Consider the following 27,398-nt stretch of genomic DNA (forward strand, 5'->3'; position numbering starts at 1 on the left):
CCATACATGTCGGTCACGTTAGCCCACTAACCAATCACGTATGGCTGGGCCAGCTAGAAGGCTCTGACATGTCAAAGAATACGCCCAACATGTCAGACTAAAAATCTGATTGGTTGAAGACTATGACAATCAACACTCTTGTCCCCATTTACTACTGCAAAGGGATTCACTTGCAAGACTGAAGGCCTCAGATTTTGGTTTACTTAGAGACAACATAGAGGGTAAATCTGATTGGATAAGAGCTCTACTTAAAACAAGCTGCACTGGAAACAGAGCTGCAGGCTGGAAGCAGAGCAACAGAGGACAACAGGAGCTGTGCAATGAGAAAATAAGCTAATGGGAAAAAATATTAAAATACATGTAGTGTATTTGTGAAAAGTTATTAAATTATAAAATAGCTATAACTTTGTGATTCAATCTAGGCCAGCAGAGAAGGCTTTGCTGGCCCTAACGACCCACCACTGTATATATAATTATATATATATATATATATATATATATATATATATATATATATATATATATATATATATATATATATATATATATTCATCTTTAAAAAAGACAGAACAGAGCTATGTAGATCCAAGTTTTGCTCTAGATGCTGGTTTTTCTGCTACACAAGAACAATTCCGGCGCAATGATATTTCTTTCCTCCCAATTTCAATGTGTCTGGAAGTCATTGCATTGCAAGCTGAAGTTCTATTTACCTGCCTTCCTGTTACACTACAACTTCCAGCCGTACCAAAATTATTTTACACGCAAACACTCTGATACCCCTCCACACTGAAGTAGGCTCTCTCCTGTGTGCTTGGTGTGAACATTTTCAGTGTGCTTGTTTTCGGTGTGTTTTAACATTTCAGTGTGTGTGTGTGTGTGTGCTCCTCTTCAGTCCATGCATGCTTGTTTTCAGTGCGTTTGTGAACATTTTCAATGCATGTGTGCCCGTTTTCAGTGCATGCGCACACATTTTCAGTGGCCGTGTGTGAATATTATTAGTGCGTATTAGGGGTGTAACGGTTCGCAAAATTCACGGTTCGGTTTGATAAGATACAGGTGTGCCACGGTTCAGAACGTTTTCAACACAGCAGAAAACTAGAAATGCCAGAGAAATGTCCTTGATTTTAAAATATATTTATTCATTAAGATTAACATCATACATTTTTTTTATTACTTTGAACAATGATGGAACTATACCTAAGTGACCCATCTTCTTAGCAATACATAAGCATAAAAAACAATAAATAAATGTAATATTGTTACTTAACATCACCATCATAATTTTGAAGGAGTCTTCGAAATGGGACTGCCTAGTCGCAGCCGCTGTGACGTAACCGGTCTACAAATGCAGCCTCCGAAGGATGCAGCCGCTGGATTGGGACACAGCTTCGTGTACCAAACGGAAAGATAACATTATACCGGATATGACGTAGGGTCAGCTGTCAACGTCCTAGCACTTTTGGCGAAGCAGCCTGTCAGACAAAGCGGAGGGACCTATTTCTACCCTTCATTCAACGCTGCTACTGGGGTTCTCTGCCAAACACAGATGGACTGTCAACACAGAAACATGGCTGCCTCTGCGACGAGCAAGGCACAAAACAGAGAGAGCGCAACTACTGGCAGTCCGAAATGTCACGAAGAGTCTCTGTCGCAGTCGCGGGACATAATAAAACCCACCATCACGGAGCTGACCAAAGAAGTGAGGACGAACATCCTCTGCACCGTGGAAGGATGTGGCAAGATTCTCCCCAACACACCTGCGTTGAACATGCATCTCGTTAAATCACACAGAATAAAGGTAAACGCTTCCTAAATCTGATTAATGTTCACATAGTTTAGGCTTTTACGTAACTGCAATGCTAACTTGGCTAACTCATTATTGTGAGAAAAAAAACTGGAAAACGCAAGTCATCCATCACAACTTATTTTAGCTAACGCTACACAACACTGGTGATGCTTAACAAACACGATGTTGTGTTTAACGTTTGATAAAAGTTAGTTTTTCTGCGAGTGTAGCTCCGTAACGGGCGTTTGCTGTTAGCTAACTAGTTACATTGTAACTAGTTAGCTGACGTCATCAATGAACGCTAATGGTTTGTACCGCACGTGATGGTTGAGGTTTAACGTCAGTGCATTGTTTTTACTCTTAGATTCGCCTTTTTGAACTATTTGTAGCTGAGGACAGGAATGTGTGGAGTATCTGATTTGGCTGTGCTAGAGTTCACATTAATACGGTTTTTGTTGGCTCTAAGTAATGGTAAGGGCCTCTTCACCTTCTTTAAAATACGACCACATGAGCACTATTGATTGTCTGATTGTAATGGACAGTCTGCTACCAATACTTAACAGTCAGTCAAAACGTTTGGACTCAAGTTTACTTGTGACCCTGGTTCTTCTGTCCTCACTGGTACTGGACTTTTCGTGGGAGGCAGTAATTCACTGTGTCCCCTCCATGAATGAAGTTCTTTGCTGGGAAAGGCTGCCTTTTGTCCTGCAATAGACTAAGCTCTTTGTTTAAAATAGGTGAATGTGAGAATTTAAATGAGGTCTAGAAGTAGTTCATGTTGCGCAGCTAGAAGAGTGTTTTAAAGGCCTGATCAGGGGTTCTGCTATGTAAATTTAAGGTACAATCAGGTACTGTATATTTAAAAAGTTGGAGTCTGTTTTTTCATAATCTAAATGTAACTTTGATGGTCTATTTAGTTGCTGTTCATGTTCATTAATCCTTGTAGGCCCACTGAAAGACATGTTGATTACTTTGAGAGTAACAGCTGATTCCAATCCTGTATTTTGATGTGTCATTGCCCACAGATTGGGCTTTTTAAATTGTGTAAAGAGAGATAAAGAGCATATAAGCTGCATTTTTTTTAAAATGTACAGCTCTGTAAGACTTCTGTCAGCAGTGGTAATGATATCCTGTTTGACTTGATGCTCACTCTGTATGCTCTGTCTGTGTTTTCATTACGTCTGCTTACCTTCACTGTAGCTTTTCTGCATCAATGCACAGAAGTAATGAGTTTTATCACTCACAACCTGGTTCTTATTGGTCTTAGGGCTTTCAGCTATCTCTCTATCTATATCAGTGACCTCAGCTGCAGGGGAAGCAGAATTATTCTGACTTATCGCTGCATTGATCAGTCTGCCAGAAAAAGGAACTAACCTTGACGATGGTCACTTAGAGGGCCGTGGACTGAACCTGGTTTAGCAAAGATAGTGAATCTTAAATTCTTCTTCTTCTTTTGGGCCTCAGCCAGCTGCTGGTCGATGACGAATAATGTCTTGACACGACTCAGGCTTCAGCCTACGACCAGATGATGTCACCAAAGCCAACTGCAAGAACATTTATTTTGAGCAGATTGTCTGTTTGTGCTAACTCCTTGTGATAAACCAGAGGGTGTTTGTCAACTTTAGCTGTTGTGCTACAGCAGATGGAGGTGACCGTGACCACTGGAAGGCTTCAGTATTAATGACGGTTACGGAGGGTGATGGGTTGTCTGTTTTCGACGTTCATTCACTGCAGGTGCTGCTACTGTATTAATATGCCATCCATTGAATTTAAAGGTTCTGTATGGGATTCAGAGCATTAACACTCTTTCACCACTGCTGCCTTTGATTTTATTGTTGTTGCTTTTAGCAATGTTACCTGCTAGGTGCCGGCTTAGCCGTCTTTATGTTGAGAGCAGTATGGAGGCAATATATGCTCTGAATTTTGTATTGAGCACCTTTTTAATATACAATGTGCTGACAGCTGCTTTAGCAAGTGTGCCTCGGGACTACAAGAGAAGCAGTGGTACAGCAAACTGTTGTATCCCATGTGCTCCCAAGCAAGCGCATTCATTTATTTTTCATTCATGTGAAGCAGAGCCTAGAAATATGGTAGCATTTTTAATACACATTATCATATTTACCCACTGACTAAAGAAAGCAATGCCGTGTACAACCATCACTTCATTTTCCAGCAAAAATCACTTACTTGCTGTAAGCCATTGCTGCTGAGTAAGGGTATTATATAAACATCCAAAATGCTAATATGTCTTTGCTTTGTCCTCTCTCTCTTTTGTCTCTCGCTGGTATCGTCACCCTCAGGATGGTATTGTGAATCCTACGGTCAGGAAGGACATGAAGGGCTCTCAGAAGCTTTACTGCTGTCCTATCGAGGGTTGTCCCAGAGGGCCCAACAGACCCTTCTCCCAGTTCTCCCTGGTTAAACAAGTAAGCCTTTCCTCCAATGACATGTAATTCTATCCACGTGATCAATTACATAAAATTATGAGATCTCAGTTCAGCACCAAATATGTTTCAAAAATCTATTTTACAGGAATGATGTAAAGAAGGATAAAATCCTCTTAGATTTTAACTCTTCCTGCAATACTGACAAAGAAGCAACAAAAACTAAAGCAAGTGTATACAATACATTCTTTGGTCTTTCATCCATTTCATTGTAGCACTTCATGAAGATGCATGCAGAGAAAAAACACAAGTGCTTCAAATGCAACAATGGCTACAGCACAGAGTGGGACCTAAAGAGGCACATAGAAGACTGTGGGAGGACTTACCACTGCACATGTGGCTGCCCCTATGCTAGTAGGGCTGCTCTACTCTCGCACATCTACAGGACGGGTCACGAGATTCCTACAGAACACAGGCATGTACCCGCATAGTCCAGAGTGATTTGTATTGAAACTTGGATTTAGGTTTGGCTAAACATTAACGTGGCTGGCTTTCTCTGTATCTGTTTTTTTTTTTGTTTTTTTTACAGAATTCCTCCAGTAAAAAAGCGAAAGATGGAGAAATTGTTAAGTGGTCCTGAAAAGCTTAAGACCAACGAGTCGACCTTTCAGATCATGCCTGCCAGTAAAGAGCTGACGGAGGCTGTGCTCCCTTCTGATACAACGGTTCATATCCCAGACTCGGTGAATCAGAACCCCCGTAGGAGCCTCCAGAAGTTGCTCCTCCCAAAGCCCAAGATGGCTTTGGTCAGTGTTCCTGTGATGCAGCTGGCCCACTTGCCGGTCCTTCTTCCATCCACAGAAAGCGGGGCTCTGAGGTCTGTAGTGCTGGCTGTAGACAGCCAAGGCTCCGTCAGCACCCTTCACCTGCTGCCACATGGAGCTGTGGTTCCCCAACTGGATGCTAAGAGCTTGTGTTTCAAGGACAGCATGCCTACTTCACGCTCCAGCTTGGGGCCCATTAGCACCGGGGTGCAGGTCAGTCTGGACCCCGCCAGCACAGATGACTTAGCCAGCCTGGCAGAACAACGAGGAAGAAGCACCTCCACCAACATTCAGACGGACAAATCGTACTTGTCGAAAATGCCCACAGGAGTGGGGGTCGGGGAGGGAATGGGGTTGTGCTCAGTGGGTGAGTCCTCGGTGTCGTCCTGCTCCCAAACAGACATTAGCGTGAGCGCCCAAGTCCTCCTGCCAGTCAGTGTTGAAACCCAGACATTCTCCTCCCGGGCTAAAGCCACATCCTCCATTGGAGCGCAGACCGACAGCCAGTGCATGGGGCAAATTCCTTGTTCCTCTTCATCTGTACCCCCGTACAAAACCAGGCAGACACAGACATATTTTGCCTTGCCACAATCAGATGATAAGACTCAGCAACAGGCCATCATGTGCTCTGACCTATTCGGCAGCGACTCCCTCAGTGTCTCAACTCAGACCGCTCTGGACTTAAATGACACTCTCACCGGAAGCAGTATGTACGAGGACTCTAAGTCAGCTGGTGGTATGTGTTTTGGGGTGCAGACAGATGAGCTCAACTCCAACAACATGGCCGATAATCAGACCCAAACGATGACCTTGTTAAATGATTTAGAAAACATTCTGTCTGACAGCATGTCGGGCCACCAGGTGCTCACAGTGGCATCTGAAGGCTGCGGGTCAGTTCTGGGATCTGTTCAGGAGCAACACAACGGCATTGACTTTGACTTCGAAGAGTTTCTCAATGCTGTGCACATCCAGACACAGACGGAGGAGAGTGAGCTGGGAGGACTGGGTGGTGACACGCCGCTGGAGTCTCTGGACATCCAGACCCAGACGGACTTCCTCCTGATGGATGAACTGAACCAAAGTGAGGGACCAAGTCGAAACCAGGCCAGCGACCTGGAGCTGTTCGACACTCAAACTCAGACTGACCTCAATTTCCTGCTGAACGCCGGAAGCCACATGCCCCTGGGCAACATTCTACGACATTCAAGCTTTTCTATGAGCACAGAGTCTTCGGATACAGAAACGCAGACAGATCTCCCTTTATTCGCCACAGGTCTCTCCGCTCAGACTCCCGTGAGTCAGGGTGAGCACGGCAGACTGCTCAACAGCACAGAGACACAGACCATGACCAGCCAGGCGGAGGGCCTCGGTCACCTCTTCCTAACGAGCAATGAAACGCAGACGGTCATGGATGACTTCCTGTCAGCAGACCTGGCATGGAATATGGAGTCCCATTTCAGCTCTGTAGAAACCCAGACATGTGAGGAGCTGTGTGCTCTCTTTCAGCACCCCGAGAAACCCAACAGCTGAAGCCCTCTCAGTGAATCTGAAGCTTTTGCAGCACAGGTTTCTCACGTCTGCCTGGTCCTTGTGTGAGGAATCAGTCGACACTGTCCGCCAGCGGTCCACCGTCTTAGCAGTAAGAAGTCTGCGAAAATGTCTTTGAACATTCCACTGGAGATGTCCAGAGCCTCTCCAGGTCCATATCCTGACAGCTCGGCTGCACTTTATTTGCTCAACGGGCATGATTCATCAGCTCCTGTGACAGTTTACATATTTATTTGCACATAAAGTAATATATATTGTATGTGTATTTTGTCTGAAATGCCAGTTTACTTTAATATTTCAATGTACAACCACTATGACTGGTTTTCACTGTTTGGTCTTACTAGCAGTTTAAAAAAAAATGACTCAACATTTTGTCAATGTAAGATCTGCACTTAAAGGGGATGACATCTTTAGCTGTGCGTGGTTATCCAAAAAAAAAAAAAAAAGCTTATAAATGTATTCGTCTGTATGACAGCTCTCAGATATGCATATTCTGCATGGAAACGATGTCATCTCAGGTGTACAACAAATAACATTGTACATTTAGTTTACATATATGTCTGGAAATGTGCATGAAGCATTCACTTGGTCAGCAGAACAGAAACCTAATATATCTACTCTCAGCTTGTGCATCTAATGGCTGCCTTGTTGATGTTGCCTTGTCAGCGGCAGCCAGACTATAAACTCTAATAGCGTCCTGCAAGCTTTGCAGCCAGTGGAAAACTTGACCAGTGGAAATCGGCTTTATGTTTTCCAAAATAAAACCCTGTAAAGCCTTTAACAGTGAACAAGGCTTTGCTCAAAGCCTCTGAAACATAGCGTTACACATACAGATGTGGCAGAAGTAAAATGGAATAGTTTGTCTTGTAAGTTGTTGCGCACCTTTCATTGAAAAGTGATTGTGAGGTTTGATGTTGCGTAAAACACTTTTTTGTTTGTCTGGGCCTCTAGCTAAGCAGTCGGTTGAAGTCAGTAAGCAGACTAGGCTGTAATTGTGTTTGACTTATTCATTAGCTGGGTGTAAGTGTATACAGTCGCAGTACTCTGTGCTGAAGCCATCCAGTAATGTTACTGTACAGAAACACATAGAGGGTTAGAGCAATGATTAGCACAGAGCTATCTTATGCATTCACCACCTTATGTTGGCTGAGAGGACTCCTGTTAAGTATCTTCCACTAAAATCATTATCCACCCTTATCGGATGCCATATTTTAATTTATTTTATTTTTATTTGACTTAATGTTTTTATTTTGTTCTATTGTTGCACTGAGTTACCTCATTAATCACAGGCACCACACTCATAGAGCTAAAGGCCTTGATTACTTGTTCATTTTGTTTTGTTGGTGCCTTAACCCAAGTATTAGCTTTAGTTCTGTTACAGACCATCTGCTGCTTTAAAATAATTAATAATTATCTGAATTACACAAGATTATGTTTTGGTAAACGAACAAACAATTTTGGTATTTTCGTCATGTTTGCATGAAATATTGGACTGTCCCCTTATCGTCAAGATTTCTGTTCTGTCACATGAAAATAATGCTACACAGCATTTTATTGAAGGTAATACGTTTGAAGGGTTTCATTGAAGGGTGGTTAATGCTGTTTCAGTTTTTAGATGCGTGTACAAACTGAAGAATGTACAGAACATGATGCTAAGTATAACATGCTCTATTGTTCTGCATCATGTCCAAACAGTTTCCCCGTTATAATAAGGCCATCTCCACAGCATCTCCCTGCTGGCTGAGTGGCTCAGGGGTTTGATTTGCTTTAAACAGAACTATGTAGAAGCCTCGTCGGTCTCAAGTGTCAATTCCAGTGCTTTATTTTCTCTTTGTAGGGAGTGCATGCAGATATTTTCCCAGCACAAAATATTTGTTTCAGCAGAGTTTGAGTTTGTTGCCTATGTGTGTAGAGTTGATGGTTGCCTTGATTAATTGTTGAAGCTACACTACAGATGTTCTTAATAAACTGCTCGAAAGTGTATATTGTGCTCATTGTCTCTTATCGTAGAACAAAGGTGGCGGAAAAACACATTTTGCGTCAGGTGTGCTTGTAAACACAATTGGTGTCCACAAAATACAAAAAGGGTCGACGCACCTAAATCAGTCAGCTTGACCCTTTAATTGAGCTCTCAGTTCAGCACAATGGAATAAATTGCACAGATGTTTTGCTGATGCTTTCTTTAATGTGTAATACATTTAGTTCTCCTGTAATAAACAAACAGAGCTACATTTAATTTAATTGTGCAGACCCCTTTTTTTGTACATTTCATTATAGAACAACATGAATCATATCTTGTCTTTCATCTTTTCACCTTGATGCAGCGACATCTTACTGAATATAGACATGCTGGATCCTGGCTTGTGTTGGATATAGCAACTCTTTACATATCTGTGTTAAGGGACCATTTCATACATGCACATTCAGGTAAGACTAAAGTGTTGTCTAATTAGGTTTACATGACAGCTCTTTTGAATATAGAACAATCCCACTAAGTGGATCATTTACTCAGGGCAGTTAAACAACAGAGGTAGTATAATAAAGCAATGTAACCAGATCATACCAGTTGTAAATCATGTTGGCTGGTCTTTGGAGACCGACATGAAGGATATCAGCATGCTGCACTGATAACCCTGAGAATCCATCCACAATCATCAGGGATCACTCACTTGTATACAGTTACATTTGACAGAGCAGATGCAGTAGTTTGGCAACGGTTTGCGTCATCATGTATGATCTCAGGCTACAGTGCAACGCTCATATTGTGACAGTTCTGTAGCTTGGGCTGAGGTTTAAATAGAAGGAAGTGTGAAGCAGGCGCACTGCCATACTTCTTATGAGGTAGCTGCATCGTTGCTAGGTAACTGGAACAGCTGAAGAGGCACTTGTGGGAACCGGTCAGAACAAAACAAAGACGCAAGCTACACTAATAGCTTCACATTTAATCTGTTCACTTGACTGTTATGGTTAGTATGTTCTGAAATATGCCAAAGGAACTACCTCTGTGATTACTCTTATGAAGATGTCTCACCTTAATTTATTCTTCCAACTAATTTAACGGAAATATTGTAAAATGTGGTAAGTCTGAGGCATTCAGATAAAATGGGTTGTTTGAACTTTGTTGAACCTGAGCATTTCAAATGATCACATACTACGTACACAGAGTCTTGCTTGGGTACAAATGGGCTTGTGCACCTGATGCATTGCTGGAGTGGAGGGCCTGAGTGAGGCTGTCGGCCGCTGAGTAGCTAGTGCGGTGCACTGTGTCAGGTTTGGAAGACATAGGTACTTGATACCTCTTGGGTATAGAAACACTCACAGCAGAGAACAAGTGGGGGTTGTGCTGACATGTCCGGTACTTGGAGGTCAGGACTGCAGAGTGAGAGGGAGGCTCTGGGTTAGCTCCTCTCGTCCCGCTCCTCGCAGCCAAGATGAAACAGTTTTCCTCTATGGTTTCTCCTTCTTCAGCCTTCCTGCCACTGCAGAGCTGGCTACTGACTGTCTGAGGATTCGGGGGTATTGATGTAATTGGTGGCAAAAATGAGAAGTTTTTAACAGGAACCACCGTATTATTGGTCCTATACCTGTGTTTCTGAGGCTTAGTGGCTCCGTTGTCCGAGTATTTCGAGGGGAGATGGTGAGGTTGCGAAGACGTGTCCCTGAGCGTCCCTTCCTTCACTATCTTTTCTTTGAGTGGAAGTTTTGAAATGGTTTTCTGCAAAGATTTGAGGAGAGACCATTCTGAACCATCCTTCTGCAGAGCTGCCACAACAGTGTTACCCCAGGATCCCGTGTGCTGGTTTAATGGGATGCACTTCTTGAAGCTGTTATGCAGACCCACATGAGACTCACAGCGGTGCTCTGCAATGGTGGTTGAGCTGTACGCGTCAGGGATTGTTGGGTCAACAGACAAGGGCCTTGGGTTGTCAGCCTGCTTTGATTTCTTGTACCTCTTCTGAGTCAAAAGTATGCAGCTCAGTGGAGCAACTCTGGCCCAACCATGAAGCTGTTTTCAAAATAAAAAGAGTGTTTAAATGTTTACACAGAAAATGCATAAAAAATAATTACTTATTGAGCCAGATCAATGTTAAAAGTAAGTGGAAATTATGCTAATAATGACAGTGGGTGAGAGTGAGTAACTTTTATCAATATCAGGGAAAAATAATATGTTGAAAAATCATGAATCTGAAATTACAGCAGATATTTTATACATTTGTTCTTCTCATTGGAAAATTATTTTACCACTGACTCCAAACTGTAATAGAAGACACTTGCATGCACTGTTGGTACAACCTACTTCACTTAATCAGATAAAGGCAAGGTTTGCTGTAAAAAGATATTCATTCACTTACTGTTTCTTCCCAACCAGAGTAACAATGATACTCATGTGGCTCCAGCTCTTTCATGAAGTCCTCCTCACTAATATCTAGAAGGACATCAACATGTCTCCTCTCTGGTGTCTGCTCCTCAACTGCTTCCTCCTGTGTTGGAGGCTCCTCTTCTGATCCATTCACAGCTGTGTGATCCACTTCTTTTACTGTCGCCATTATGCAGTTATCTCATGATCTCATGTGCTTCATGGTGATATCTAGAAGAAGAAGAAAAAACAAGAATATACCAAAACAACCTGTAAGAGGTACATTAAGTTCCACAAGTCAAATAGGTTTGTTTACCAATCTTTACTCACCATAAGGAAACTATCTGTAGTCTTTGTAGCATTTTAAATGTGTTTTTTGGGGTCACTATTCCCATATCCGAAAGCACCATTCACAAACAACAACTGCCAATGAGTTTTTCCATAGAAGCAGTGAATGCCTTTAGAGACGAGCTGCAACACCGTGGCCATAGCAACCCGTAGAGGCTGCACCGGGAAGAAGTGACGTAGATAAAAAAGGGGGGGGGGGGGGGGATTGAATGCGCTCCAGAGTAATTATTACATCTGTGGTATGCAATACGTCTTAATTTACACGGTAATCATGTGGTGCATGTAGCAGTAGAATAGAATAGAGACTTCATGATTGGAAACTGTCAAGTCTAATTGTATTACCACATTGCAGATAATGGCCAAAATACAAACACCAGTGTGTTTAAAGGCAGTCATTTATTTCCTGTAGACTAACCGAGGATCACGCCACAATGTGAAATAGAGGAAGCCATAACCGGTTTGTCTCTTGTGAAGGAGGAAACCATTTTGGTTTGTTGCAACGTTCAGTTCTGCACGTAGAGCTTCAGCAGACGTCAAACTCGTCAGCTGTGAGAGGACGCTGCACGTTCCCCACACGGAAACGAAAACGAGCGATGGTCGCTGCCGAGAACGAAGTGTCTCTCTTTTTATTCTTTTTTGCAATAAGCAGACAGTGTGATATATTTTTTTTCACACAAATTTAAAGTGACCGATCTACAGGAGCAAACACCGACTTGGTTTATTGGTCCAGAGCGGCACAGTGTCAGCCTCTGACGCAGCCGGAGCACCTATCCGCGAGGGAGACGCTGACACCTGACGGCTGCATCGCTCGACACGCCGGTCTTCGCCATCACGACCACTTCGGCTCTGCAGTGCAGGAACTGCTGCATTTTATGGAAACGGAGTCTGTGCGTCCAGTCGTGGTCATGCTGCCCCCAAAGAATTGCCTGCCGAGGAACTACAGCTGCATTGCCGGACTGTTCGGAAGCCTGGCAGCGGCAAACCCGCGGCTTGAAGATGGGGACGATTTTGATATGATTAACGATACTTGCGAAACCATCGAGAGCCCCGTCGTGGAAGAGAGACCACGGGGTAGAGAGATCTTCCTGAAGCCGCCACAGAGTCCAAATCTGCGTCGGAGGTGCAAGTCGCTGCCCACACCCTCAGAGAGAGCAAAGTTAGAGATATCCCGCAGCAGAAGTCCAACCAGTCAGAAAAAGGTCCGGTTCGCCGACTCCCTTGGCCTAGAGCTCATTTCAGTGAAGCACTTCGATGATGCAGATGAGCCAGAGGTGCCGGAGCGCATATTGGCCAAACTACCTAAAGGACACCTCCACCTTAATCATTTGGACACAAAGTTCCCGCGTGCCCCTGCGCAATCTGTGTTCATGGAGTTGCAGTTCACCAACCCAGGCACACTACCGGGCTTTGAGCAGAAAGTGAGGGAGGTGAAAGTCATGTTAGAGACCGTTCAGGTGGACGAATTCAGCCTCTCCGGGTTTGTGCGCGTGTTGAATATGGCTTTCGAAAAGAGCGTCTCTTTGCGGTATTCTCTGAACAACTGGATAACGTTTATGGACAGTCTGGCGTCCTATGTTCCCGACTCAAGCGACGGTGACACTGATAAGTTCTGTTTCAAGATAGTCATGCCTACCTATCTCGACAACGGAGGCACATTTCAGTTTGCAATTAAATACTGTGTCGGTGGGAAAGAGTTCTGGGACAATAATATTGGGAACAACTACAAAGTGCGGCGTCACCAGTTCAAGATGTCCCCACCGCGGGAATGGGAGAATGGATGGATTCACTTTATCTGAGCTGTGTCGTGCTTGTCGTCTGCAGTGACACGCTGCGTGCGTAATTTTCGCGTTTCTGATCCCCGGGTATCTAAATGACTGTAGCTTGTTAATTCTTTTCTGCCATTTCCAGCTACACTCAAAGCTGGGACACTGAACATTATTTCCCATAATAATTCAAATATTTGCCCCGCTGTGGTAACAGATTTAGGGTCGAAGACTACAGTAAACGCCTGATGGGTGCCTTGAGAGGGATCCTGTTAGATAATTTGCCTTGATGTCAGGGCTCTGTGTACAGCTTGGTGCCCTTTGGGAGGGTATGGTCACGTTATGTAATGTAGAAACACGTGCCACGGAAAACGTGCTGGGCAATGCCAACTTCGGGCATCACAGTTCGTTTCAGGAGACGCTGTAAAATGATTTGGTGACAAGGTGATGTTTAAATTATCAGTTTGTTTTGCATGCGTGCAAATATATTGTCTTGATAGGAAGCAGAAAGCATCTTGGCTGATATGGATATCAAGCGAACCTAGTAGTATATTCTTAATAGTCTCCTGCAGGCTGGGAGGAACACACACACATTGTCTTATTGAGTTGACGAACAGAAATATTGGCAGGTTATTTTGTATAAACAAAACAAAAGAACAAAACAAGTTCCCATTGTCATGCCATTGAAAATGCCTTATTTAAAGCCTTGATGTGGGAAGTTGTGCAGTGAATATTTTGAATACACTATTTTCTTCATTTGGCTTGACTAAACTAAATGCATTTGATGGCTATCATCCTTAAACTTTAAAAATAAAGTATAGAGGCACTGGGAATTAGTTAGTGTCCATACATGTATACGCTTTTAATCCAGAGACACCAAACCAGCAGTATATTTGCACCTATTCAACACACATTGTATATTTATTTGCTGAATTATTGCAAAAACTATTCTCCCTAACCAAAGTTCAAAGGCAATGAAAACATTTTCTCTAGAAAAACAATAGCTTAATTATAAGTGCATCATCCATCAAATCATAAAGTTTCGGTTTATAAAGCATGGGCTTCACCACTCGCATACTGTACTGTCATAGGAAGGAACCACTTGAGCGTGGTTGTTGTCCCACCAAGGAAAATACATTTAGTAGCAATGTTTGTCATGTTAAATTTACCTCAGATTACATGCAGACCTTTTCTCTTCTTCTTCAGGTTGATCCTTACAGAGCAGATGTTATTTTCACAGTAATTATTTTCTAATGGATACATTCAGAACACAGTGTGTATTAATTTCTATTGGTGATTGCACCGTGTAACTGTTTTTCCTAGAGCAGTGTTTTTAACAAAGTAGCTATTACACGGACAAATGTGTTTAACTGGCTGTAAAAGTACATGATGATATCCTCAGTCACCACTGTGCATGAATAGTGCTGCTTCTTACACCTGACCGAAATGGTTTAAGCCACCTGACTGTTTGATACTTCATTTTCATATCATAAACCATGACTGATGTTAATCAACCAGTCTACCATTTCCAGACAACAGCTAATCCATACAGTTTGAATTAATCCACTGGCGGTCAGTCTTCCAAACCTGCTCCAGACCATATGTGATCATGTACTTTGTGGTAAACAGGCTTGCATGTCGTAGGAAAATTAGTTTAATTAAAAATGCAAATATTCTTCATGCTTTTTGTAAGTGTAAGGTATTAGAAATGGTTTTGGCCATGTAGAAAGTTGAGACTCCAGTTCAGCAAGTAGAGGAACAACAAGCAGGATGTTTTTAAATCCAGTGCTCTGACTGTAATCTCAACATCACTTTGTCCTTTGTTTACATCATCATGGCCTCAGAGGGAGGCTCTCCATTTAATGAGGCCATCAGGTTGGGATGTGGATAAAGACTATTCCTGTAACCACTTAGTTTTTGGAGCAGTTCCACTGTGAATCCATCAGTAATGTTTGTCTCTAAATCTGACAATGTTGTCAATGCTGTACCTGATGTTGTTCGAATATTTTGCTGAAGTGATAGATTGCCAGCACTGAGTTGATCTTTGCTTTCTCTACATTTATCACACACAGACCTGCATTTTCTCACCTGTTAGTTTAAGTACACTGTGGATATAAAAGGTCTGGCCATGGCAGAGCTTACTGTGTGTTATGTTGTTAAATCAGTGGGTATTTGCATATTGTCTACTTGGTCTGTGTAAACCTTGTTCAAACATTCATGCTGTGCGATACCAGAAAACATTAATTATCCAGGATGAGACTTCTGATGGGGTCCCGAGATGCATCAATACCAATTCATCACTGCCAACACAGATTATGTAGAGTTACTACAACAATATAGAGTTTGAGATTGCTTAGTTTGCTTGACATAAATGACATTGGCATGTCATGATGTGGAAACTGTAAGATACCAGTGCTAAGTTTTAGCCTGGTATCTCCCACACTGCTGTTGTTATTGGTGCATCCCCACCATAAACAAAATGAAGGGCTTCTGGTCTGATTAGATTTTCACCTCAATGAATACATGACACTTTGCATCACAACTCACTGATATATAGATATGTATATAAATGTCTTAATGTTTCATATTGAATGTCTTCCTGTTACTCTTCTGCGTTGTGTGTATTTTTAAGTACTTTCAAAGCAAAATTGAGAGATGAATTGGAAAAGTTGTCTTCAGATTATCCTGGGAAGTTGAAAAATAATGTATGAGCCCAAACTTAATAAAATCCTAAAGCACACTTGCTATTATATTTAACTATAAATATATATATATATATATCTTCAATATCATACTATCTGCTTGTAACAAACTGCAATAATTTGTCTCAAAATTATGTTTACAGCAAAATCTCCCCTGTAATATGTACCGCAGTGTATTTGAATGAAATTAATACATTGGAAACAACTGTGTACACTGCCTTACTAAAATATAAGTTTAGAGACATGAAGCTGGAAAGATGGAAGTATGCAAGTGCTTGTTTGTTAAAAAGTTGTGATTGCTGATGGATGAAAACATGGACTCTGGACAATGACACGGGGAACATATCTGGGCGAGATAGGTAAGGCCAGATGCACTTATGACCGACTTATGATTGTAGCTGACACTGAGCAGACTCAGTCAAAGCAGGTCTAATGCACTTTGAGTGAGAACAAGGAAAAGGGCAGAGTTGAAAGTCACCATATATATAAATCTTCTGTTAATAGCTACTTAACAAGATGTTTTCCGTTCTGTGTCCTGTTTTACTGCTCTTTTCTGTCACTGTGGAAAGCCTAAATCACTTCTGTCTTATTAATAACCATTGTATGGCACTGAATTGTGTGCCATACAGTTTTTTGGTTTTGTAAATCCTATGCAACCCTCTGTTGTAACATCTGCAGTCATTTGTCTGTGTTAATCTATATTGTGTGCTGTCTTTTATTTTCTCTTTTGCAGTGAACCATGTTTGCATGTCTAACATACCTTTATTTTTACGTTTAGTTTTTAATGTAACCTCTATTTTGTTAATAAAGGCATTTGTGATGGAAACTAAATGCTCCACCAGTACTTACAATTTCCAAAGGGCTGCTGCTGATTCCCATTCATAAAGCAGCACACTGCAGTGGGCTGTAGCCATCGCCATTGTAGACATGGCTGAGGACATGTCCTTGAATCGATTACAGTCTGACACCCTGCCCCCTTCTGTTTATGGAAAGGGAGGGGGTTGGAGCCTGAAGCAGGAACAAATGCAGGAGAAGCAGAATATAAAATATCTTAGAAAAAGCTAATCTTAACATAGTATGTTTAATATTTTTCACTTTTAGTCACACCCCCTTGCAAGTATGTCTTCAGGGCCCAAATCGTTTGTCCATCTATTTAACTGTAGACAGACTTAACAATGCATCTGCTTGTTCTTCTATATATACATATAATATAATATACAATAATATACATTCAAATATACGTTCAATCTACAATCTCTACTTCTAACAAGCATACCAGCTTTCTCTCTAAATAGATATAAGAATAAGCCAACTGGCATGCAATTAAATAAAGCCACAGTCTCTAGAGTCCATCGACAAAGCCTCCAACACTTTCATTAAAGGAATTAAATGGCTGATAATGTCATATAATGCGGTCTTGACTGATGAAAAGTAAAGTCTGATACTAGAGTTGTTTTATTTGGAAAACTAGCAATGAATGTGTGCTGCATACAACGCTTTGTCTGTGCATGTATTGCAGGTGTATGTTGTGCAGGTGTATTTGGGAGCCTTTGTGTCAGATTAGCAACATGATCCTGCTTAATCTTCATGTCAGTGATGACTGAGCTGTGTTGACCCACATTCAGAGGAAGTTAAGGTTCAACTTTGCTTACTTATAGTCGTGTTGAAGGGACCCTAACAGTTTGTAGCTGCTCCGCATGCTAGCTCAATGCTTTCAGCAACCAGTCAGTGTGAAATCCATATGGCCGGTCAATAAAAACATGCTGTGAGATTCCAATTTAATTCCATAATTAGAGCTATGCAGCAGCTTTCTCAAAGTGGAAAATCCCATAATCACCCAGAATACAGATAAAAAGAGATTAAAATATCCAATGTCAGTGAGTGGTGAAGCAGGAAATTAAGACATGCACAGTTTGATTAGACTGCCGTGTGGCACATTTGTCTTATCTGGATTTTATTTGACTGTTTGTCAGATACATGAGATATTCTGTATAAACATCAACTAATCATTTTACAGTAAACTTTTGGCATGAGTATGTTTCCAATCACTGAATATACATGAGCAAAGTGCACATGTGGTATGCTTGTCCGTGTAATTACCACACTGTGGTAATCAGGAAACAGTGTGTTATCACTGTCTGTGTACCAACAGCTGCTTATATAACAGCCGTGCGCATGTGATGATGACACTCGGATTGTTCTCTCCCTCAGGCGTCGGGCTTTATTAGACTGCAGCCACAGAGACATTTTCATCCCAACTGCGTAGCTTCTCCCGCCACATTTGAATTTCGGCCTGCGGCTTTAATAATGTGGTCGAGTCAACGCACACAAATTGATTCTAGTTTAAAAAATTCATGTGAGTCATTCAGAGAAATGCTGTGCTATGACATTGATCCTGACTCAGCCACCATCTAGGGCTGCAGCGTAGTGTACAGCCATAACCTCGTCTCAGTGAGCACTGGCCCTAAATATTTAATTGGCTAAATGGTCTTTTACAACTTGGGAAAATTATTGTTGTTTTGAAGTGTCTACTCACACCAAGATGACTTCCTTGTTTCGTTGATTGCAACAGTTTCTTGTGCATGCTTCCGCTTTATTCTCCTCCTAAGTGTAAATTGTGTGCTTTTCCCAAAACCTTAAACCTGTTAAAACTGAGCTTTCTCCCTTGTCTCACAAAACATTCTTTCCTAATGTTCCTATACACGTACATTCTCTTACTCACAAAGAGTTAAAAATCAGATGTGGCAGCAGTCAGAGTGAATCCTTGTCAAACAGCCTACTTGGCTACCTTTCTCATCCTCTTCCATCTTTACGGCACATTTCTTATCTTACCTATCCCCACTGACTCTTCCTTGCTCAAAAGGTTTTTTTGTTATCTGTATACATTTTCTTTATTGTCTTAATTCATTTGATCCTGTGAGTGTGTATTGCCATATTGAAGTTTGAATAGTTTTATGTTGCTGCAACCTAACAGTAATGTACTTTCATGTCTTTTGCTGGAATTGTGTGAATTTTTTATGAAAGCCCATGTGAGCCCAAACATTTCACATGTGAAAGGTCCAAAATACACTTGTGCGTGCTTTGATTAATATGCTGTTTTTAGAGTTGTCTGACCGTTCACAAAGACATTCAGTGTACATCGTGAAATATTGATGGAGGTGGCAGCCAACGATGCGGCAGGAATTGCAGTAGACTGAAGAAGATGCAGGTTTAACTTTTTTCCCATTCATGTGAAACCCCTATTAGTAGGTCAACCATGAACAGTCAATTTCACTACAACTCTGCTTTTTTAACATGAGCACACTCATAAAATAACCAAGAAAAAAAAATCATACTACAGTGGTTTTGTCTGTATGTGTGGAAAGCCTTCCTGACATACAGCTCTCAGTGGAAGGTTCCACTATCTTGAAAAGGCGTGTTTATAAGACATACAGATGATTTGTTTCCCCATACACTATATTTAGATCTGGTAAAGGAAATCACAGGAAACGCTTTAGCAACAAAACAATGACAATGTGCAGGACGGCCTGAATTGACCCATGTGTAGTTACTGCTGTCCTTTGCTAAAGCTATGGACATTTTCTTAATGTTGCGGGCAATGCTTGAAAATTGCACAAAATATATGGTTCCTACTTCTGCTTTAAGCGGCTATAATTGCTAAATCAAAATCAAAGGAAATGTGCATCATAGTAAGCTTTGGCTCAATGTTTTGCTGTCCGCAACCTTACTGTTTTGGTTTTTCGGCTGCAGCAGGCAGCTGTTTTCAGCGAAAATGCTCTTAAGTCCCACTGTACACAACCTGCAGAGAGGCACAGTTAACGACTAGTCAGTGAACATAGTGAGCATTTAGGAGAGCATTTAGCAGGTCAAGAGCCTGATATTCCCTCAAGAGTTGGTAGAGAGAGACCAAAACTGAAGCATATTTGAGTAGTGGACTATCAGGTCGCCAGAAACACAACTCTATATGAATGATAATGTTGCTCTGTAACGACTAGATGTGTAAACAGGTAACTGTTTGCTAACAAGTTTGCCATATAACTTAAAATGTGATGATATGTCAATCTCATCTTCACAACTTGTTTCTGCTCCTCTAAAGTGGCAAAACAAAACAGTTATTAAAACAAACACTTTACATGCAGCAAAGGGAATACGTCTGACATTGAAAAACTGAAACTAATTCATACGTATCCTGAAAAGTAGTATTCCTGTCAATTGTATGAGGCATGTGAATCCAAAGAGCTATATAGGTGGTCATCTCAACCATCAGTGACTGTTTAGTGGGCTGCTGGTCTCCTTCTAGACCTATCAGATCTGCAGGCCTCAGCAGTAGTTACTGCATAACTCCTACTTATTAAATTTTCAACTCTTTCTTTTTCTTCCATTCTCCTCTGTTTCACTTTCAATTAATGCAACACTCAAGTGATTTTACATGCAGTTTAGTTTCTTCTCTGCTTTTCATTCTATCTATCCATTTGCTGATGCTCTCCAATAAATTAAATGTTTCTTTGCCCGTTCTATTCATTGCTATCTTCTCTCTCCTCACATTTTTTACTGTCCTTCCTCCTTCTGGACTGTATCTGGTTTTCCAGTAACGCAATGAAACTTTCAGACCACGGCAGAGACAGTAAATTTCTTGCACTGGCAGAAGAACTCTCAGCCAGAGGCACACTCAAGAATAATCCATTGAACCAGACTGTTTCCACACTCTCGTCAGCTCTGCATCATGTCAGTTTGCACAAACAGGTGGAAAGAACAACTTGGTAGGCATTTATTTAAAGCATACATTTGAGTGAATGCATACTGAAGGACCATGTGGTGGGAGGAGATAATCAGCAGAACATTTAGCATCAGTTCCCAGCTGACAGGTCTGCCGCTGCCACTCCAAAAACGTCAAGATAGGTGAGTTACTAAGGACATTGGAAGGATTTTTGCCTCAGTCAATAGTGGTGGCAAATACTCGTGACAGATGATGGTTTGATACCGTGGCCATTAGTTTACAGATATAAGTCATTCATGATAAAAGTACATGGCCAGAAGTATGTAGATATTGTAATGAAGTAGGTGAGCACAGAACCAATATGTGGTTGTTGAGCATCTCTTTCCCAAACCAATTAATATGCTGCTATAGCAACATCCTGGGAAGGCCTTCCACAAGAATCTGGCTGCATGGAGCATCAGTGACGTTGGGCACTGAGGTTGAGCGATGACTGTTCATTCTGATGGTGTTGGATGGGGTCAAGGACAGGGCTCTGTGTCATCAAGTCAAGGTCTTTCAAACCAAATGTAGAAAAATAGTTGTTTATGGACCTGGTGCACAGCGATATTGTCATGTTAAAACAGGACAGGGCCTTCCTTTAACTGTTGCCACACTATTGTCTAGATAATATTGCATGCTGTAGCATTGGCCAAAACCACGACAAACAGCCACTTATCAAAGGTACAAAAAAGTATGTAAACAGGGTTAGAAGGTGGTGTTTTTATGTTGCATATAAGCGGCAGCATTGGGTTTATTATATGATAATGTGTGATTCAGTGGTTAGCACTGTCGCCTGCTGGCCGGTCCTTCTGTGTGGAGTTTGCATGTTCTCCCGGTGTTAACGTGGGTTTTCTCCATGTTCTCCAGCTTCCTTCCACAGTCCAAAGACATGCGCGTTAACGGTTGACTCTAAATTAGCCGTAGGTGTGAATTTAAGCGTGGATGGTTGCCTGTCTATGTGACAGCCCTGTGATTGTCTGCTGACCTGTTCAGGGTGTACTCCGCCTTCGCCCAGCCCCTCTTCAATCCCCAAAAGGATAAGCAGTTACAGATAATGGATGGATGAAAGGAGATGCAGAAAAAGGTATGAATGGACAGGAGCCAAGAGGTGTAGCTGAGATGGTGTCATGAATGCAGAGATAGGACAGAGTGAATGAAAATCTCTTGACTTTTGACTCTTACATTTTTATCAAGCTTTATAGAATATTAAAATGTCAGAGTTGGTTGAGTATTGTACTGGTTTGTCAGGCATGCCATTTTTCAGGTAGTGGTAGTTGCATTCAATGCATGCTGTATGGATAAAACTATTTATTTAGATTAGCTAACTGGTTGACATGAATACACTGTGTGTGTGTGTGTGTGTGTGTGTGTGTGTGTGTGTGTGTGTGTGTGTGTGTGCGCATGCGTGTGCGTGCGTGCGCGCGTGTGCGCGTGTGTGCGTGCGTGTAGCAGACATTATGATTCTCCTCCTGAACATTTATTAAGGCAAAAAAATTCTGTTACAATTCTAAGTAAGTTATGTTGCTTGTTTCCCTTTTTAGCGACTCAGAGGACTGCGGGTATAATTGTCTACCAGGTATAAACAAGCAACATTCCTGTCTGTGAGTGATAGGGGCCCACCAGAGAAAGAGAAAGAGAGAATACACTCAGCAGCAAATGGAGGTCACCCTTAACGATACTCATCAGTACAAAGACAGGATATATCAGCCTGGTGTGTCTCTCCGGTGTGTTTGTAACAGGAGTCTCTCGTTGTGTGTCCCTGTATATGCTCAATGGGTTGACTTTAGCACCTCAATCCTCCCTGGATTGGACCATTTGTCACCAGGAATGACATCACTGACTCTCGTCCCCGCCCTCATTTCCAAATAAAAACCCTGTCTGCTTGTTGAGGAGCAGGAGAGGGCGCGTGAGTGATTCAGCAAAACGTGACTGCCCTCAGTTCAAATATCTGTTTGCTTGTTAGGGGACGTCTCTTCCTGCAGATGGATGCTGGAGATGTATCAGGCCGAAAGACGCGGTCACACATGAACATTAAATTACTGCCAGTTTATTTATGCATACACATCTGTGTGTATGTGTGGTGTGTATGTGTGTGTGTGTGTGTGTGTGTGTGTGTGTGTGGGGGGGGGGGGGGGGGGGGGGGGGTTGCTGTATGTATATTTAGGTTGCCCTCTCTCTGCGTGTCTGCCTTCTGGTAACCTGAATCGTATCATTTTCCCCCTGGTGGCTACATCTCTATAAGCCCTGTTTCCTTTGGATGCAGAGCACTCACAACAGGTCTCATGAAATAATGATGCTGCTGCACTCTCACACACCTCTCTGTGTGGCTGTCTCCAATCCCCAAGCACTCTCTTGTGTCTCTGACTTTTTCCGACAGACAGTGCAGGTCACATGGAGCGAATGTGTGACTGGACGTGTTGTAGCTTTTCTTTTGCCAGTGACCTTTTAGCTCAGCCGCTGATGAACATTCCACACTCTTGAACATCCGCCCATGAGTGCAGGAGTGTGCCTGGGCATAGGTGCATGTGTCTAATATCTACGAATTACGCCGCCTTACTTTCTGTAGGTATAGCTACAAATGCTGGATGAGACCAGCCAGATCTGGAGTTTAGACTGACTGAGTCAATGACTCACTTCTCAAGACCCATTTCTATATAAAACATTTGACTAACTTTACATATTTTACAGTAAATGTGACTGTTTAAAAAAAAAAGGACCTATCAAGCTCAACATTTTGATTTAACAGTTTAGTTTTTTATTTAATTTTATCATAATTTCTTTTTAAATGTCATTCTCTCTGTGCATTCTGTTTTTGCAGTGTGTCCTGGTACAGCCCCATTATACACTTGTATTCTAAAAAGTATTTTCTGAATGCAAGTGTACCAGTACCAGTACCAGGGTTAGGGTTATATAGACTCCACAGTCCTGACGTGTGCTGAAGATGGGGTTATTTAAGCACATGCACACGTGCAAGAGAAAGTGTTACTGTGTTGTGAACCTACCCAACGTGCTTCATGCATGTGTGCACCGAGACTCTGCATATGGTGACTTTTACTCCTGAGGTTTGGAACTGACTCTCTGCTGCCCTCTTTTGTGCAATCATGTTAAAGCAATATTGTCTGTCTGTAACCAGTGTAACTTCAAGTGCTGCAGAGAAACATCAAGGTTCAGACTTCATCAGCATATCAGTGAGACTGTCTATGGGGAGACAATTCGTAATCTGTTCTCATGTCAATTTTTACGTATTGACAACTGACAGCCTTATCGGCAATGACTGTCTTTAATCCTACATTGCTGTTGATATGGAAAAAGCCACATTTGCTGCTCAACACAACTTACCCGTCACACACACACACACACACACACACACACACACACACACACACACACACACACACACACACACACACACACACACACACACACACAGCTAAATCCTTTTAAAAGGGTGTAAGTCCTCAGGAAAGTCAGGTTAATGAAAGGCTTTGTTGGTGCCCCATCTGAAGGCTTGTGTTCATGCTCACAACCCTCTTAATGTGTCTCATCTGTCGGGATGCTCCACAGGTTAGCAGATTACAGAGAACAAAGCCCAGAATTTGAGCCTGCTGGCAGAAGAGTGGTACAGGCGATAGCCCCTGTCTCTGGGGACCAGTCATCAGAAACAGCATCACTGCCTCCATCTGTCTGAAGAACGGCACTCTCTCGCCCCTCTCATCTGAACTCTTTTCTACTGTTAGTGTGTCACCATGATCATTATCACCATAAGTGCAGGCCAATCACACTCATACTTTCAGAACTTTGTTCTACTGTATTTAAACAATTACCTCATTTGCAGGTTGCTGTATATCAACCTACACACACAGAAACACACAGAAAATGAATATCACACACTGTGATATACGAACATGTTTATGTGCCCATCAGCAACAGCAAGTTTGCTGCTCTTGTTATTCACCAGGTGTGCTGATTTCTTTGCTGCTCTCCATCTCACTCATTTGCTTTCATCTCGCCAAAGACTTGACTGTTGCCATGGTGACCTATTACAACGTTGTAGGTGAGAGCCCAGACTTCCCAATCATGTGTCAGGTGAATATATACTATGTGGTCATACTGGCAGATTCATCACACAGATGAACCTCTCTTTTTCTGCTTTCAGAAAGCAGTAGAGAGGTTAACACAAACAATGAAGTTGAAGAATCTCTGCTAATTCTTCACAGCAGCTGTCAAACATAGCTGACGCTTCCGTGCCACGAGGAAGAGGTTTTGGCAGGAGATGAGTGGAAGGGCTTATGAATTTGGCGGTGCTGAGTGAATGTGTAAGAGAGGATAGAGCTGGGCTCTTAAGTCTCCTCTACTCTGTGTTGTTTCAGCTGGGGAGCCTCGGGGACAATAGAGAGAGATCCAGAGGGAAGGATTTCAACAACACACACGACAGACAGACAAAATGACGAACAGCACTCCATCCCGACTGACACAGAAAAAGTGTAGATGTTAAATCATTAATTACTGTAAGTTTTAAATGATATATCCTCCATTCCTCACAATCATCATCAGATGTGTTGAAGCCATAATGACCTCATTCAAACTTGACAGACTGAAAAAAGGATGAAGTATGGCTGCAAGTTGAAAAGCACTGCTGCTCTGATGTCAGTGTGCTCTGTCTTTGTCTTGATGTACTCACGACTTGGCTCAATATGTGTGTTTGTGTGTGCCGGTGTGGATAACAATCCCCAAAGGGTTGCGTGTGAGCTACACAGTATTTGGTATATGTGATAACAGGAGCATTTGTATTCATGTTTATTTGTTACCCATACAAATGAGAAAGAAACAGAGGGTGTGACTTGGTATGAGTGAAGTCTCAGGTCATACAGTAGCAGCTTGACAATATGTTGTTGTTTATATTCAGTTGCCACAACTGGGCTGCTTATTATTGATGTATTCATTCAGTGGAAACAAAATGAAGATGAGAGTTTGTAGCATTCATTTCATATCATTTTACATTTGTAGGGTGTCTAGCTGAAATTATATGTTTCCAGTTTCCCTCACAGTAGAGCTTATGTAGTCATTTAAACAGAAACAAATTACGGTCATTGTGTCATTGTAATGTATACCAGCTTTTGAAAGGTTGCGCTTTCCTGTCGTGACACATCAATTGAGTAAACTGATGTTGGGTAATTTGTGCTTGCTGTGGGCAAAAAGCGCTCCACAGTCATGAAAGATTGATTACAACACAGTGGAAACTATGTAATACATATTTATCCACAGTGGGTGCCTGCATAACATTACCCTTTAGATTAGAACAGCTGTAAAGTGTGTGTGTGTGTGTGTGTGTGTGTGTGTGTGTGTGTATCAGACATCATGATTCTTCTTCTGAACATTTATGGAGGCAAAATACAGCATGCAACTGTTTGTTTAGGCATGCCCTTCACTAGAAATAAAAAAAATGTCTGTTGCTGTTCTAAGGAAGTTATGTTGCTTGTTTCACTTTGTAGTGCAGAGGACTGAGGGTATAAGGGTCTACCAGGTATAAACAAGCAAAACAAGCAACATGCAAAAAGAGTTTTATCAAAAACAATAACATAGATCTAAATTGCAGTGAACATAATATGGAAAAGACAGAGAAATTGTCAACTGCAAATGTAGAAATATAGCTTATTATCTTAAAATAACACCTATATTTACTTAGGCGCACATACTGATAGATGCCTTTTCATATGCCTTTGTGTTTTCAAGTGATTCATGGTTGACTTTTGGACAGCATGCAACACAAGTACAAACTTGTAACAATTACATAATTAATAAGATAAATTAAAATCTGTATATTCAAAAGTGCAGCGCACATGTGCACTGTGGCACAATTCAAACTTCCCTTTCCTTTTAAATACTGACAATAGCCACAATAATATGTAAATTATGATGTTTACTGGAGTCATAGTTGTCTGACTTTGGAGACTTCCAGTTGTATATTCTCCTACTTTTGATATCTGAACTGCTTTCAACATCTATTTATTTAGCTATAAACTAATCTCATGGTCAAACTGAATTCAGAGATCTAAGAAAGGCATCCACATGTATCTGACTCCGGCTAAATGGGAAACATGTCAGACTTTCCCAAAATCAAAACTTTCCTTCAAAACATATATGCAACTGTGATATCTAAGAATAGTCTGCAGTTCATTTTATCAGCCTCATGATGGCAGCAGAGTGACATGCTTGGGTTCTTCTCACAGAGCAGGGGGAGATTTAACAAGGAAATACATTGTAACCTCATCCTCTAAGCCTTTGAGGGTTCTGGTAAAAAAATTCTGCATAAAAACACTCATTGGCTTCCTCTCTCTCTCTCTCTCTCTCTCTCTCTCTCTCTCTCTCTCTCTCTCTCTCTCTCTCTCTCTGTCTCTCTCGTGGGGAGGGATTGTAAGGACTGCTGCCTATTAACAAGAGTCTGTGAGAGAGATGTGTTGAAGCGAGGCCAGCTCAGCTCTCAATCTGAAGAATGTGTTGGCATATACAAGGGGCGCCACTCAAATGGAACTTTAATTCATTTACACAAAAACCAGAACAATCGTAAAAAGCCCTCACTGCTGAGAGCTAACAGCTTAGGTAATAAAGGCTGGAACACAGCTTCCTTTAACCTGAGAATGAGCCTTTTATGGGGTCCTTTTTTCAATATATTTTACACATTGAATGGGAAGATAGCACGTCCCTCTGACTTTGTGTATGCCTGTATGCATGATTGTGTATGTGTGTCAGATGGCAGAGGTGGGCTGTGAATGAGCCTTTGATGTAGCCTGCCAAGTTTCCCCTGTGGACAGCAGCTGTTATGATAAACACACTGTCTAGTAGCAACAGATCCTCCCAAGATGGTTAACCGCCCCTCCTCTCCTACTTTCCCTCTCATTTCTCCCAAGGCTGTGTTTAATGGAAGGGAAA

At 41.8% G+C, this 27,398-nt stretch overlaps 3 protein-coding genes across 3 annotated transcripts; 2 read left to right on the plus strand and 1 right to left on the minus strand.

Moving 5' to 3' along the window:
* Window positions 1–1,473: 1,473 nt before the first annotated feature.
* atmin (ATM interactor) lies at window positions 1,474–8,523 on the plus strand. The gene is made up of 4 exons (XM_068730702.1): window positions 1,474–1,798; window positions 4,087–4,212; window positions 4,446–4,645; window positions 4,760–8,523. The coding sequence occupies exons 1-4, from the start codon at window positions 1,547–1,549 to the stop codon at window positions 6,522–6,524; spliced, it is 2,343 nt and encodes a 780-aa protein (XP_068586803.1). The 5' UTR covers window positions 1,474–1,546; the 3' UTR covers window positions 6,525–8,523.
* Window positions 8,524–8,648: 125 nt separating this feature from the next.
* Window positions 8,649–11,341, minus strand: cunh16orf46 (chromosome unknown C16orf46 homolog). The gene is made up of 3 exons (XM_068730704.1): window positions 11,230–11,341; window positions 10,895–11,130; window positions 8,649–10,548 (listed from the first exon to the last, which is right to left on the minus strand). The coding sequence occupies exons 2-3, from the start codon at window positions 11,087–11,089 to the stop codon at window positions 9,694–9,696; spliced, it is 1,050 nt and encodes a 349-aa protein (XP_068586805.1). The 5' UTR covers window positions 11,090–11,130; window positions 11,230–11,341; the 3' UTR covers window positions 8,649–9,693.
* A 236-nt stretch (window positions 11,342–11,577) lies between these two features.
* Window positions 11,578–16,543, plus strand: LOC137887533 (protein phosphatase 1 regulatory subunit 3E). The gene has a single exon (XM_068730605.1). The coding sequence runs from the start codon at window positions 12,120–12,122 to the stop codon at window positions 13,041–13,043; it is 924 nt and encodes a 307-aa protein (XP_068586706.1). The 5' UTR covers window positions 11,578–12,119; the 3' UTR covers window positions 13,044–16,543.
* Window positions 16,544–27,398: the final 10,855 nt, after the last annotated feature.

Source organism: Cebidichthys violaceus, unplaced genomic scaffold (assembly GCF_023349555.1).
Source record: "Cebidichthys violaceus isolate CVI_PGR_0920_01 unplaced genomic scaffold, fCebVio1.0.p SCAF_5, whole genome shotgun sequence".
Classification (NCBI taxonomy): domain Eukaryota; kingdom Metazoa; phylum Chordata; class Actinopteri; order Perciformes; family Stichaeidae; genus Cebidichthys; species Cebidichthys violaceus.

Bases quoted from the DNA above. Each gene is read 5' to 3' on its own strand.
- atmin (XM_068730702.1), top strand. From the start codon at position 1,547: ATGGACTGTCAACACAGAAACATGGCTGCCTCTGCGACGAGCAAGGCA. The intron at 1,799-4,086 runs GTAAACGCTTCC...CGTCACCCTCAG, and splicing joins TTAAATCACACAGAATAAAG to GATGGTATTGTGAATCCTAC. The intron at 4,646-4,759 runs GCATGTACCCGC...TTTTTTTTACAG, and splicing joins GAGATTCCTACAGAACACAG to AATTCCTCCAGTAAAAAAGC.
- cunh16orf46 (XM_068730704.1), bottom strand. From the start codon at position 11,089: ATGGCGACAGTAAAAGAAGTGGATCACACAGCTGTGAATGGATCAGAA. The intron at 10,549-10,894 runs GTAAGTGAATGA...TTTTGAAAACAG, and splicing joins ACTCTGGTTGGGAAGAAACA to CTTCATGGTTGGGCCAGAGT.
- LOC137887533 (XM_068730605.1), top strand. From the start codon at position 12,120: ATGGAAACGGAGTCTGTGCGTCCAGTCGTGGTCATGCTGCCCCCAAAG.